This window comes from Sminthopsis crassicaudata, chromosome 1 (genome assembly GCF_048593235.1).
Source record: "Sminthopsis crassicaudata isolate SCR6 chromosome 1, ASM4859323v1, whole genome shotgun sequence".
NCBI classification, from domain to species: Eukaryota; Metazoa; Chordata; class Mammalia; order Dasyuromorphia; family Dasyuridae; genus Sminthopsis; species Sminthopsis crassicaudata.
The window spans coordinates 109,695,503-109,708,786 of NC_133617.1; the positions used below are offsets into that span (position 1 = coordinate 109,695,503).

Sequence of the window (13,284 nt, forward strand, 5' to 3'; positions counted from 1 at the left end):
CACCATTGTTCCATGCAACATCCAGGAGTCTAGACATCATGTGATAGGTTTCCTCTGCAGGAACCCCAGGGGCAGCTGTGAGCAGCCTGCCAGGGCTGATGGGAGGGACCACCTGTTTAGCTAGGCTGCTTTCTAAGTGAAATCTCAGAGCCACAAACATCCTGTTGCTTAGAGGCCTAGGCTTCCAGACAAACCACTTCCTTCCTCAGACTACTCGCTGAATGGGAGCTTTGGTCAAGTCCAGAATGTGAAATCCAGCTACTAACAGCTGTGGTGGCTCCTAAGCACATTCAACCCACTTCTACCTCTCATCAGGTCACTCCTTCCATGTTTTTGCACTTTTAAGTAGATGTAAAAGCCAGTCTGTGAGCCAGAGTCCTTCCAGGATGTTGAGAATAATTAGATCTGTCCTAGCATATAGTTGTTGGAACTGTAGGGCCCCTGTGTTCAGATTTTATCTATGGGAAAAAGCTATGTCACCAGACTGGTAAATCACAATTTTAAAATAGACAAAATGTACCTCCCAGTGGACGATTTGATCACCCTCCTCCCCTCAAACATTGAGCTTCCCCTAGTCTCAAGCTTCAGTATTGACCTAAAACTCTCCCCCACAACAATTGATCTTCAGACTCTTGATCTCTTCCTGTTTTCTTCTGTTCTGTGCCCCATTCCTTCAATCTTACTTATTTCTAGGTCATGGAAAATAATAATAATGATCAATATTAACATAACAATAATTAGCATCATCATAATAATAATGAACGTTTTATACCACTTTAAAATTTGCACAGCATTTTACAAATGTAATCTCCTCATAACACTCCTAGAGATTGTTGTTGCTATTGTTCAGTTGTTATTCATCTGACTCTTTAAGACCTTACTTGGGATTTCACAGCAAAGATACAGGAGTGTTTTACCATTTACTTTTACAGCTCATTTTATAGACAGGGAAACTGAGGCAAGTATCTGAATACAGATTTAAATTCAGGAAGATGAGTTTTCCTGGCTCCAGATCTGACACTTTCTTCACTATACCACTTAGCTGCCCCACCTGAGAGGTGGAAAGAGACTAAATGACTCTCCCAGGTTCACACCCAAAATAAATGTTTGAAATTGGATTTTTAATTAAATCTTCCTGACTGCAACTCCTTCTCTTTATCCAGTAAGTCAGAGATGTTAAACACAGCCCAGCATACTCCCAAGTGAGATTGGAACAAGATTAAAATGTAAATGGGAAATGTTTAATAAAATAAATGAAATACAATAAAAATATAAGCAATATTATATTTTAAACCTAAGTCAATATGAAATCCTCAGGGATCCTTATGTACAGTTTAGTGGCCCCCATTTGTGTTTGAGTTCAAGGCTGCTGTACTTGATCACTTAACTGCCTCTAGGTGGCAAACTAATATAAAGCATTAGCAGTTTTTGTCTTTCTTTATTCTCAGAGTTTAGCACCTAAGTTTTTAATAAATGTTTTTTGAGTGACTAATGTGCTCATAGTATTAGCCCATTAAAAGATAGCATGATAGTGAAAATCCACAGACCTTGAAGACAACCTGGGTTCAAAATCCTGAGTTTTTATTTTTCCTATAAGCCCTCTATGATTTGGGGCAAGTCATCCTCATATAAAATGACAGGTTATTTCCAAGTCCCTTTTAGCATTAAATCATGTGACATATGATATAACAATAACAAAGGTGACGAAAACAGATTATTAAATTTTTATCTCATTATAATTTTGATTAATAAGCATTACTTTTCTCCACTTTCTCTCTTCCATCATTGAATCAAAAAGAAAAAGAAAACCCTTGTAATATATATATATATGTATATATATACATATATATATATATACATGTATATAGTCAAACAAAGAAAAATTTTCTCATTGGCCAAGTCCAAAAAAATATGTCTTATTCTCTACCCTGAGTCAATCCTCTCTCTTTCAGGAGATATAGTATGTTTCATCTTCAGTCTTCTGGAATTATGGCTTGTCAATGCTTTGATTAAAGCTCTAAAGTTTTTCACAGTTAATAGAGGCTTTCTATATAGTAATATCTGTCAGCTCATAGGTCCTTTATGTGATAGAAAGAGAAAGCAAGGAAGGAACAAAGGGGCAAAAGGAAGGAAGGAAGGAAGGAAGGAAGGAAGGAAGGAAGGAAGGAAGGAAGGAAGGAAGGAAGGAAGGAAGGAAGGAAGGAAGGAAGGAAGGTATTTTGGGCTTACATATCTATTCACAAATGTGATTGTATAAAGTTAATATTATAAAGAGCCCCAGATATTTTTCATATCTACCTCATGAGAAATCCCTGGTATTTCCTTATGGCAAGAGCAAGAGAGAGAGAGAGAGAGAGAGAGAGAGAGAGAGAGAGAGAGAGAGAGAGAGAGAGAGAGAGAGAGAGAGAGAGACTGACAGAGAGACACACAGAGTGATTTTAAAGCTATAAATCTGTATATATGCATGTACAAGATTAGTATTATAAAAAGTTCAAATATTTTCCATATATTTCAATCACTTTTCTAATGTCCCCATCTAAGAGAAGGAAAAGCTAAAAAGTTTAAGGTAGTCAGTGGTAGTTTGAGAATAGAAACAGGATGTGCTATTTTGTCATATGTCCAGGGTTGAGGCTAGAAGTGTAAGATGAGCTGAACATAAGGTAATTGTTTGCGGCTAACCACAATTTTTAGTACTTGAAACAAAGACCAAACAACCAGAGCTGATTTCAGTGGTCTCAAGGACACACTGATCCCTTTCGGTTCCTTCAAACTCAATGACCTCCATCCATTGAAGAGTTGGCCAATTTCTTTCCTGTCCCTTCTCATTTTTCCCCCTAGCAAATTTCTCAGGGATACAAAGTGAGCAGAGACTTCTGGCAGTTCAAGGGGTTAATCATCACTTCAATTTTGAACCACAGTATGTCATTATTCCTCAATGTCCAGTCAAGATTTGGGTTTTTTCCTTTTATTAATTTCCAAGAACTACTGGCTAGTGACTGGTCATAGAACCTCAAACCATTGTAAATGTTTATAGGAAACTGTTCCAAGGCAAGGACTGCTTATGCATGACACATACATCGTGAAATGTAAAATGAAGTCACTGTTTAAGAAATCATTCTCTTGCCTGGGAAGTAGAAATGTCTCTGTTGGGAAAATCAGAAGCACCATATCATAGAGTTTCAGAGGTCATCTAATCCAGCTTCCAAACTCCCTATAGGCAATTTCTAAGCCATTTCCAGACAGATTTGCTATTTTTAAAAATTGTTATTGGCCTTTAAGAAAGAAATTGTGGAATATGTGTTGTTTTTTAATGTATATTCAATGTACATTCTTTCCTCCTCAATTTGGCTGATTGGAACAACAGCATCATTTCCCCAAGCTCCTGGGACTATAGGATCAGGAATTCCTAATAAGACTGTGGTAACATGGCATGAGGAGACCACTGACTTTGACTGGGTCAGAGGACCCAGGTTGGAATCCCTAGTCTCCTTGAACAGATTATTTTCTGTCTCTATAATAAAGACTTGATCTATAAACTTTTAAGGTCAATAATTCATTAAGTGTGCCCAGAAATTCAATCACTGTCATACTTCAGAGATCTACAAAAATACCTATAAAAAAGCATCTAATCAAAAAGGGAACAGAATTCCCAGTTAAATTCAGATTGTGCACTTTCAGGGTTCTTTATTGGTTCATCTCAGAGTTGCTGGGATAGCCATCCCCACTGGTTTTGTTCCCACCTATTCCAGCCTGGCCCCTAGTTCTTCCAAATTTTACCAGCCTTCTTATCCCAGGAATGAACAAAATTCTCTTCTTAATTATATAGGGCCAAAATGTAGCAAATATATGTATGTTTATGTATTACATTTATACATGTATATATACATATATACATATTTGTATAAACATACATACATATAAATACATATATATGTACACACACACGTATTTCCAAAACATTGACTATCTTGAGCTTTATACTTTCCTGTGATAGATTCTCCTTCCTCATAATTTCCTAACAAAGTTTTCTTTCTTACTCTATTGTATCTATCAGGTTGAAGAAGGATTTTCATCCTTTGTCTAGACCAAGAAGGCTGGAGATTCTGTGTTCCCCACAGAGGACTGATAAGGACTAGTCACAGAGAGACAGTTTCCCAAAAGCACTGGGGTGTGGGATATTTAAAGAGTAGGAAAACCCTCATATGGACAGGACCTGAGCTGTGACAGCGGCTCCTTTCTCCATCCAAGAGCTTTCATTACAGGCATTTTTAGAACCCCATTCATGTGAGGGCAACATGGAACTTCCATCCCTCCCCCTCCTCCTAGACTCTTTATCTAGTACAAAGCTTGGTGAGCCTTATAATTCCTACCTAAATAAGTCTTTTCTGAAATAAAATTCAGATGCTAGGTAGATGTATATGAGAGTAGTTATAGATAGTAATCTCAGATAATTAGTTAATGGACACTTTTTCTTATATATCAGGCTAGGAGTTGGGGATACAAAGAAGGCAAAAACAACATTTCTGTCTTCAAGGGGCTCACATTCTAATGAAATAAACAAAATACAAATAAAATAAAACACAAATTCACGCAAGATTTATACAGTAAATGAAAGTTAATCTCAGAGGGAAATGATGCAGTAGAAGGGAAAGGATCTGAAGTGGGACAAGGAAAGTTCTACTGTAAAAGATGAGTTGTAAGCAGTGTTTTGAAGAAAGCCAAGGAGGATAGGAAGCAGAGATGAGAAAGAAACACATTCCAGACATGTGAATTAGCCATTACTAATACCAGAGTTAGGTAATGGAATATTGTAGCTAATGAACATTATGTAGGAGGCCAGGTTAGTTGGGGGATATAGTAGGTAGAGTGCTGAACCTGGAATCAGGAAGACTCATCTTTTCAAGTTCAAAAATGGCCTCAGATATTTACTATCTACAGGACTTTGGCTAAGTCCTTCTTCACTCTGTTTGCCTCAATATCCTCATCTGTAAGAAAAAAAAAAGAACAGGAGAAGGAAATGACAAACTACTTCAGTATCTTTGCCAAGAATATTCCAAATGGAGTCACAAAGAGTTAAATGCAACTGAAAAATGACTAAACAACAACAAATTAATAGAAGACGAGAAAGAAGGAACTACATTTAAAGGGCATTAAAAACCAAGCAAATGATTTTATATTTTACTCTAGAGATAAGGAGCTAGTGGAATTTATTGAGTAGGGGAATAATACAATCAGGTCAGCACTTTAGGAATATCACTTTGGTAGATGTGCACATGGTGGATTATAGCAGGGATAGACTGGAGGCAGGGTAGAAGAATATTGCAATCACCAAATGACAGATGAACTGGGATGGTTGGCTAGGGGAAAGGAGACACCTATGGGTGATAATGCAAAGGTAGAAATGACAAGATATAGCTACAGATTGGATATATGAGGTGAGTGGGAGTGAGAAGGCTGATACCAAGGTTGCAAGCCTGGGTGATTGGGAGGATGGTTGAGATCTCTTTGCAAATAACTTGCACTTGATTATTTTTATCAGAAACTAGAATCCAGGATCTTGGTTCCTAATTCATGGTTCTTTCCTCTATATTCTATCAAAAGAATGCTGTATCCCTCAATAAATGGATCTTCTTTCTTCCTCATTTCCTCTTCCCTAGGCAGGTAACAAGAGGAATTCATTTATTTTCTATAATGCCAAATTGAACCATTCCCTAACTCACCAGAGCTTCCCAATAATACGCCCCAGACTTTTATTGCTCTTATCTCCAATGTCTGATTCCCTTAAATGGTTGGTTTCTTTGGCCAGATGAGTTCTATCTAATAGTAAGTATCTCACAATGATGGTAGCTAATGGGTCCATGCAGAAGTAATACAACCTTTTTGTCCTAAAGAGTTATTTTGATTCTTATGAAGGTTTGCCAGCAAATTTCAGTAAGGAAAGGCAAAGGGTCCATAGATCAGTCATACCAGAGTGCTTCTTTCAACAGAAATTACCCACAGACCACAGAGGGGCTGGAACATAGCTACTGATATGATCCTACAATTGAAAATGATTCAGTCTGTGATCAACTGAATATTGCAGTTAATAGATTGGAAACTTCTAGATTAACATGTTAATCCTCTGAATAATGTATTCATATTTTATAAAGCATTAAACCCATCTGAAGATGAACCTGTAAGGAATCTACACATTGCAAGGAATGTTTAATTACTCAATATTTAAGTCCTGATCTTGCCATATCCAGTTGTGTGATAATGAGAAAATCAATTAACCTCTCTTGACCTCAATATATTCATCTGGATAGTAAAAGCATTGACTCTGATGACTTCCATGGTCCCTTTTAGCTCTGAAGACATGACCCTAAAAATATAAATTCCAGTGACTGTAACAGAGTTGACAAGTGATACATTATGGGGGCAGGAGACATTTTAGTACCTTTCAAACCATGCTACATAGATATCTATCAATTCTGTATTGTAGGTACTGGCACAGGACTGCCCAGCATGGCATGCCCTCATCAGAGAAGGTGCTATGCTCTATGAGCAGAGCAGAATTGAATTAGTTCAGAAGAAATGCAAGATGTTCAAATTTAGAGAAGCCACTCTAAATGTTCTTATGGACTATTTTTGTCCTACCTGTGGCAGAGCATTCAGAGCCTGAACTGTCTGATCAGCCACAGTCGGACACACTATAACTCAACTCTAACGTGGTGGTGTCATTTTGATCCTTTTTGAGTATGAAGAACTACCAACCAACCAGGACTGGCTTTGGTCATTTCTCTATACTTGGGCTAGTCCTTAACTATTCTCATTCTTTTAGCCCTCAAGTAGGAAATTTTAGTTTGAATTATAATCCTTTTTCTTAAATTAAAATTCTTCCTTATTTACCCCATTTCTTGTACCTGCCTTTTAGCAGCTAAGTGGTATGGTTGAAAGAATGCTGGGTCTGGAGACAAGGAGACTCCTCTTCCTGAGTTCAAATCTGGCCTCAAACACTTACTAGTTGTTTGACCCTGAGCAAGTCACTTAACCCTATTTACCTCAATTTCCTCATTTGTAAAATGTGTGGAGAAGGAAATAGTAAACCACTCCAGTATCTTTGTCAAAAATCCCCAAAGGAGTTACAAAGAGATGCAATTAAACAACAATAGGCTCTGGTAATGTCTAATATGTACACATACATATACATACACACATAACTTAAAAGTTGCAGAATATTTTACAAAGATGGATTTGTTTTATCTTCACAATAACCTTGTGAGACAGATGCTTTTAGCATCTGAGCTCAGGCCAAGCATATTGCCCTTCTACTCAATGAACTCCATTGGCTCCCAATAGCCTCCAGGATCCTATATAAAATCTTTATTCAAAGCTCTTATAACATCCCTTCTCTACACTTCTCCACACCACCAGTCTTTTTAGACCTTACTTCCCTCATTATATTATGTTATACAATGATATTGGTCTTCTGGCTATTCTATGAACAAAACACTCAGCCTCTTAGCCCTTGGCATTTTCTCTGGCTGGCTGTCCCCCATACTTAAAATGTTCTTTCCTCTGCCCTATCCTTGCTTATTGACCTCCATGGCTTCCTTCAAGCCCCAACTAAAATTCCATCTTTTACACTAGACCTTTCCAAATCCCTCAATTATAGTATCTTTCTTCTTTTAGGTATTTCCTATTTATCTTCTCTATGATCTTTTCGTAGATATTTATCTGCTTATTATCTCTCCCATAAGTTAATTAGCTCCTTGAGGGAAGGGACTATCTTTTGCAGCTGCTGCTGCTTCTTTTTGATGACTGGTACAGAGTAGGTGGTTAGTAAAAGTTTGTCATTCCTATTTTAAAGATGAAGAAACTGAGGCTGAGAGGTTATGCAAATTGCCCAGAGTTACATAGCTAACTAAATCTGGATCTGAACTTAGGTCTTTCTGACTCCAAGTCCAAAATTCTGTCTTTTAGATTCTGATCCTTTCCTTGCATGTGCAAATGCACAGTATTTGGGAATAAGCAGGAATGGTCCACTTTATCTGGAAAGCAGTGATAACATTAATGTATTAAGGAAAGAAAGTAATACAAAGAAGGGGAGAGATAAAAAATATGGTGGAGGCACAATAGATAATTTGGCTCCTAGTTGGTTGGTGTCTAGCATAGCATAGCTGAGAGAAACGTGATGGAGTTGAAAGAATTCTTGACTTAGCAATAAGAAATCTGGTTTCAAGTCCTGACTCTGACACTTTTGATTGGACCCTATTTCACCTCAGTTTATTCATTAACAAAATAATGACAACAATACTCATTCTTAAAAGTGAGTTTTTAAAGATGAAGTGGTCTTTAGGTGCAAGTCCCTCATATCAAAGACAAGGAAAATGAGGTTCAGAAATTTGAAGAGACCAAGGGTTAGTTGGATAAGAAAGGATTTCTGTCCAGGATTCCTGATATCTAGTCTAGAGTATTCTATTATTGCTTTTTTTATTCATCTCATATCCTTCATAGTATCTGTCCAGCAGAGGATTCCACACAGAAAAGATGTACAATAAGTATTTGTTGAAGGAAAAGAGATGGAAATGCAATCTTTTATCAGTGCATGAAAACTACAGGAAAGCAAAGTTTTGAGTTCAATCTGCTCTACTGCACATTTGACTTAAAGGGTGTAACTGGCCAAGAGGCAGCAGTTAATTTTCCCCTGCTTAGACAATATAAAGCCCCTTTCTTGTCCAATTAGGCTTCCTTTTTCTTCTTTGTATCTTAGGAACTGATGAAAGTGCCATCATTGAAGTCTTATCAAACAGAACTGTAGACCAGAGACAAAAAATAAAGGAGAAATACAAGACCACATATGGCAAGGTAAGTTTAAGATATATGGCACTATATGTATGGCATTCACACAAACTGTCATACTTATACCCTTCACATTAGACTCATCTCCAACAAAGCATGAGCTGTTTTATCTAATTTTTTATCTTTCTTAACATATAGTATCAGCTTAACAAATATTTGTTATTATTCTTTGGCATCCCTTTGGTCTTTAAGTTTTCCCACTCTTCCTAATTCAAAATATTGAAAAATAACAAAATTATTTTTAACACTCCTTTTGTTGATTTCTCAAAACTAATGGGTTATTTTTAGTAATAGTTGTAATAGTTGCTATTGTTTTAGACTTGACTATTCTTAAATTCCTTTAAAATTTTAAAAAAATATTGGCTTTATTTTATTTTTATAAAGCCTGGAATAGAGAGGTTTTTTTTCTTTAAAAGCTGGCAAGTTCCATCTGCAAATTTGCAGCTGGATCAGTAATTTACAAATTTCTGTTGCTTAATTTTATGGATTTACTTATTCTCATCTGATTTTAGATTTAGTATTCTTTCCACTATATGCCTCATAGTAAGTATTTGAGTTGAATTTTTAAGTTGGTAATTCAACAGATTAAAAAATGGAGAGGGCTTTATAAATATGAACTATTACTATGGTGTGGAATGGGATAGTATCATAATAAAGTGACATTCTTAGGAGCTATGGAAGATTTTTTGTTTTTGTTTTTGGTTTGGTTTTTGGGTTTTTTTGCTACTACACTAAAGGGTCCTAGATTGCTGTGGGTTGGTTAGTTCTTATGTTTGCTCTGTCATTTTTCTGCTTTCTCCTTTACTTACTTTCTCTTTTACTTTCTCCTTTATTTTCTGCTTTCTCCTTTACTTTTTCTTCAGTAGTTACTTTTCATGATGTTCAAGATTCTCTGTGATTTGACCCCAACCTGTACATTCTTTATTTTGGCAATTCCTATATTCCAGCCAAACTAAATGACTGATCTTTACCAGAACAAGCCTTGTGCTTTTCTACTTTGGTGTCTTGGCTTCAACTTGTTCCTTTGCCTGCAATATGTTTCCTCCCTCAAAGCCTAACTTCAGGTAATTGATTTATACTCATACTTCAAGGTCCAACTCAAACTCTATCTCTTCACAAAGTCTTCTCTAAACACTGACCCTTCTCCTTCACCTCCCCACTCCTGCCACTTGCCAATTTAATCTTGGAGTACTTTTTTTTCATTTCTCATTTCATTTTCCTGCTTTTTTTAACTTTGTATTAAAAGGGTAAATGTGGTGAAGTTAAAAGAGCTTTGAACTTGGAGTCAGAAGTTATAAGTTCTAACTCTGGTTCCTCTTTAATTAACTGGAAGACATGGGAAAAATTCACTTAGCTTTCTTCTTACAACATCTGTGGGAGATACTGTCCTATTGTAGAAAAACCACTGCCTCTGGGATCAAAGGACTTGAATTCAAATACTACATCAGATGCTTACTGCCTGTGTGGCTTTAGACAAAATCACTTAAACTTTCAATATCAGAAGAGTATAAAAGGAGGATATTGGACAATATGGTCCATCCTGGCTTTAAGAAGATCAGTAGTTTCATGCTTCTGCTACCCTTCTTTGGATTTTGGTCCATGTATCCATGAGAGATTACCTGTAGACTGTGAGGTTACCTGACCTTCTTGCAAGTTGGTATTTAAAGGAGAACACTAAAAGAGTTTGGGTATCCCCTTCTTATATTGATTTTGTGTATTCTTGTAGGACCTGGAAGATGTACTGAAGAGTGAGCTCAGTGGGAATTTTGAGAAGACAGCCTTAGCCCTTCTGGATCTCCCAAGTGAATATAGTGCCCGAGAACTACATAAGGCCATGAAAGGAATTGGGACAGATGAATCTGTGCTGATCGAGATTCTCTGCACCAGAACTAATAAGGTTAGAATCACAGTCACATGAGCTTTTCCAATGACACCACTAAGGAGAAAGATGAACATGTTTCTCTTTTAGGGGTATAGAATCTGCCTTAAAATACTACGGTATGAGAGGGGACTCCCACAATGAAAAGAATCCTGGACAAAGTATGGAAAGCAGCTAATCTTTTTAATGGATTGGCTCCAGTGTTAAAATATCCCACTCTATAAGATAAATGACATAATAACAATAACAAAGAATTCCCTTGAACATCAGAGGAAAGAACTTCAAGAGTATATCAGTGTTTAGCCATCAGAGAGAAAGAGGGAGGAGGGGAGTGTGGGAAGATATGTGCACAAGATACATAGCATTTGCCAGTTTCTGGGGTGTAAATAATAATACTGAAAATTTAACAATTAGATCTACCCACTGTACTTCTGCTGAGGCTACTAGTCCATCCTATGTGGGAAAAGAAGTCCCACCATAATATACTATATAAGTGGCCATCTAGTCTCTGCTTGGAGACTTCCAAGAAAGGGAAATTCCCTAATTCTGCATGCAGATTATCGCTGTTTTGTAAGAGCAAGAATTCTAGAAAGGTTTTTCTGATATCACACTAAATTGACTCCTTGGAAACTTCTACCTATTTTGCCTAATTTTGTCCTCTGGAACCAAACAGAATAAATCTAATCCCTTTTCCATGTAACAGATCTTCAAATACTATGGATACTGATTATGCCATAGTGACATGATAGCACAGTTCCCAGCACATAATAGAGACTTAATACATGCTTTTTGACTGCCTGATTGGATTATGTCATCACCCAGTCATTTTCTTCAAGCTAAACATGCCCAGTTCCTTTAAATGATCCTCATATGACATGCATATCATACTTTCCAGCATCCTTGAGACAGTCTCAGACTTATCAAGGTTCTTCGTAAACATAGCTCCCAGGACTGAATATAGAATTCCAGATGAGGTTTAAAGAAGACGGAGTATGGTGATAATAGCACTGTTCTATTCCTAGACGTTATGCCCCTCTTAATGTAGCCCAAGTTTGAATTACTTCTTTTGGCTGCTACATTATACTTTTTACTTATATTGGATTTGTAGCCCACTAACACTGCTATCTATCCATCTATCTTCTTAATTTCATCTTTGTAAAGATAATTTTCTTGTATCCAAGTACAAGACTTTTACATTTAGTTCTATGGAGATTCATCTAATTATATTCATCCCCTTACTCCAACCATCAAAGATCCCTTTGTATCCCAAACCTATCATCCTAAGTATCAGTGATTCCTCCCAGTTTTGAGTCCTCTGCACATTGCTGAGTATGTCACCTATGTCTTTATGCAAGATATTGATAAAAATGTAAAATAGTATGGGGTCACATATTGCTGGGGAATCACAAATATACAAAATCATTGTAGATTTATTCACGTTTTTAATGCATTAAAAAAAGGATGAGTTCAAGATATCAGATCCAAATGAACTACATTCTTACATACTAAAATAAAACTGGTATATGTTATTAATGAGTCTATATAACTTTTGAAAGAGCATTGAGAATGACAAAAGTGCCATAGGACTGGAAAAAGGCAAATGTCATTTTTTTAAAATGAGAGAAAACGGTGGAGTAACTAATTTACAGGCTAATGAATATGATGTTGATTCCTAGCAAAATTCTAGAATGCAATATTATAAAATGCTTAGTAAACATCTAGAAAGGGAAGTGGTAATCACAAAGAGAATTAATTCTTCGAGAACAAGGCATGCCATATTAACCTTTTTTTCTATTGACAGGATTATTATATTGGTAAATCAGGAGAATTCTAGAAACATAGTACACATAGCTTTCAGCTTAGCATTTAGCAATTTTTCTCTTGCTATGCTTACAGATAAAGACATAGTTTAGAAGATGATAAGGTCAAGTGGTTTGGAAATTAGTTGAATGGACAGATCCTAAGAGTAGTCATAAAGGAGTCTATCTTGAAAGGGAGATAAGAGGAAAGACAAGGATCTGTCCTTGGTCCTGTAGTGTTCAAGATTTTTAGCAATTACTTTTATGCTGGAATAAAAAATTCATTATTGTTGTTTTATTATGTAGATAGTACAATGCTTTGTAAATATACTGGATGAGAGAATTTGGATCTAAAAAGATTTCAGCTACCTAGGATGACAAATCAAACATAAAATATGAAAATTAGTGGGGATAAATGCGAAAAAATATTTGGGGTTTAGTGGAATTCAAGCTCAACAGGAATTAATAGTGTGGTACAACTACCCAAAAAGCTATCACAGCTACATTGAACTATGATGTCCTGAATCATTGTGGTAAAATGGTTCAGAATAATTGTTATAATCTCTTTGAATAATCTTCAAAAATAGGACTGCTTGTCTCCAGTGGGTAGAGCTAGGAACAATGAATAGAAGTTACACAGCGGCAAATTTTGACTTGATGTCAGAAAACATTTCCTAACAGTTAGAGTCATCCAAAAGTCGCATAAGCTTTCTCTGAAGGTAGTTGGGTTACTAATTAGAAATATTTAAGGGAATTATGAGGGAA

At 36.4% G+C, this 13,284-nt stretch overlaps 1 protein-coding gene across 2 annotated transcripts in view; it reads left to right on the forward strand.

The window, feature by feature from the left end:
* Positions 1 to 13,284, forward strand: part of ANXA13 (annexin A13) — a 74,000-nt gene that overhangs the window by 34,500 nt on the left and 26,216 nt on the right. For both annotated transcript variants that reach the window (XM_074266041.1, XM_074266033.1), the window contains 2 exons: positions 8,753 to 8,847; positions 10,568 to 10,738. In XM_074266041.1, the coding sequence (XP_074122142.1) occupies positions 8,753 to 8,847; positions 10,568 to 10,738 (266 nt within the window). The remainder of the gene's footprint in view (positions 1 to 8,752; positions 8,848 to 10,567; positions 10,739 to 13,284) is intronic.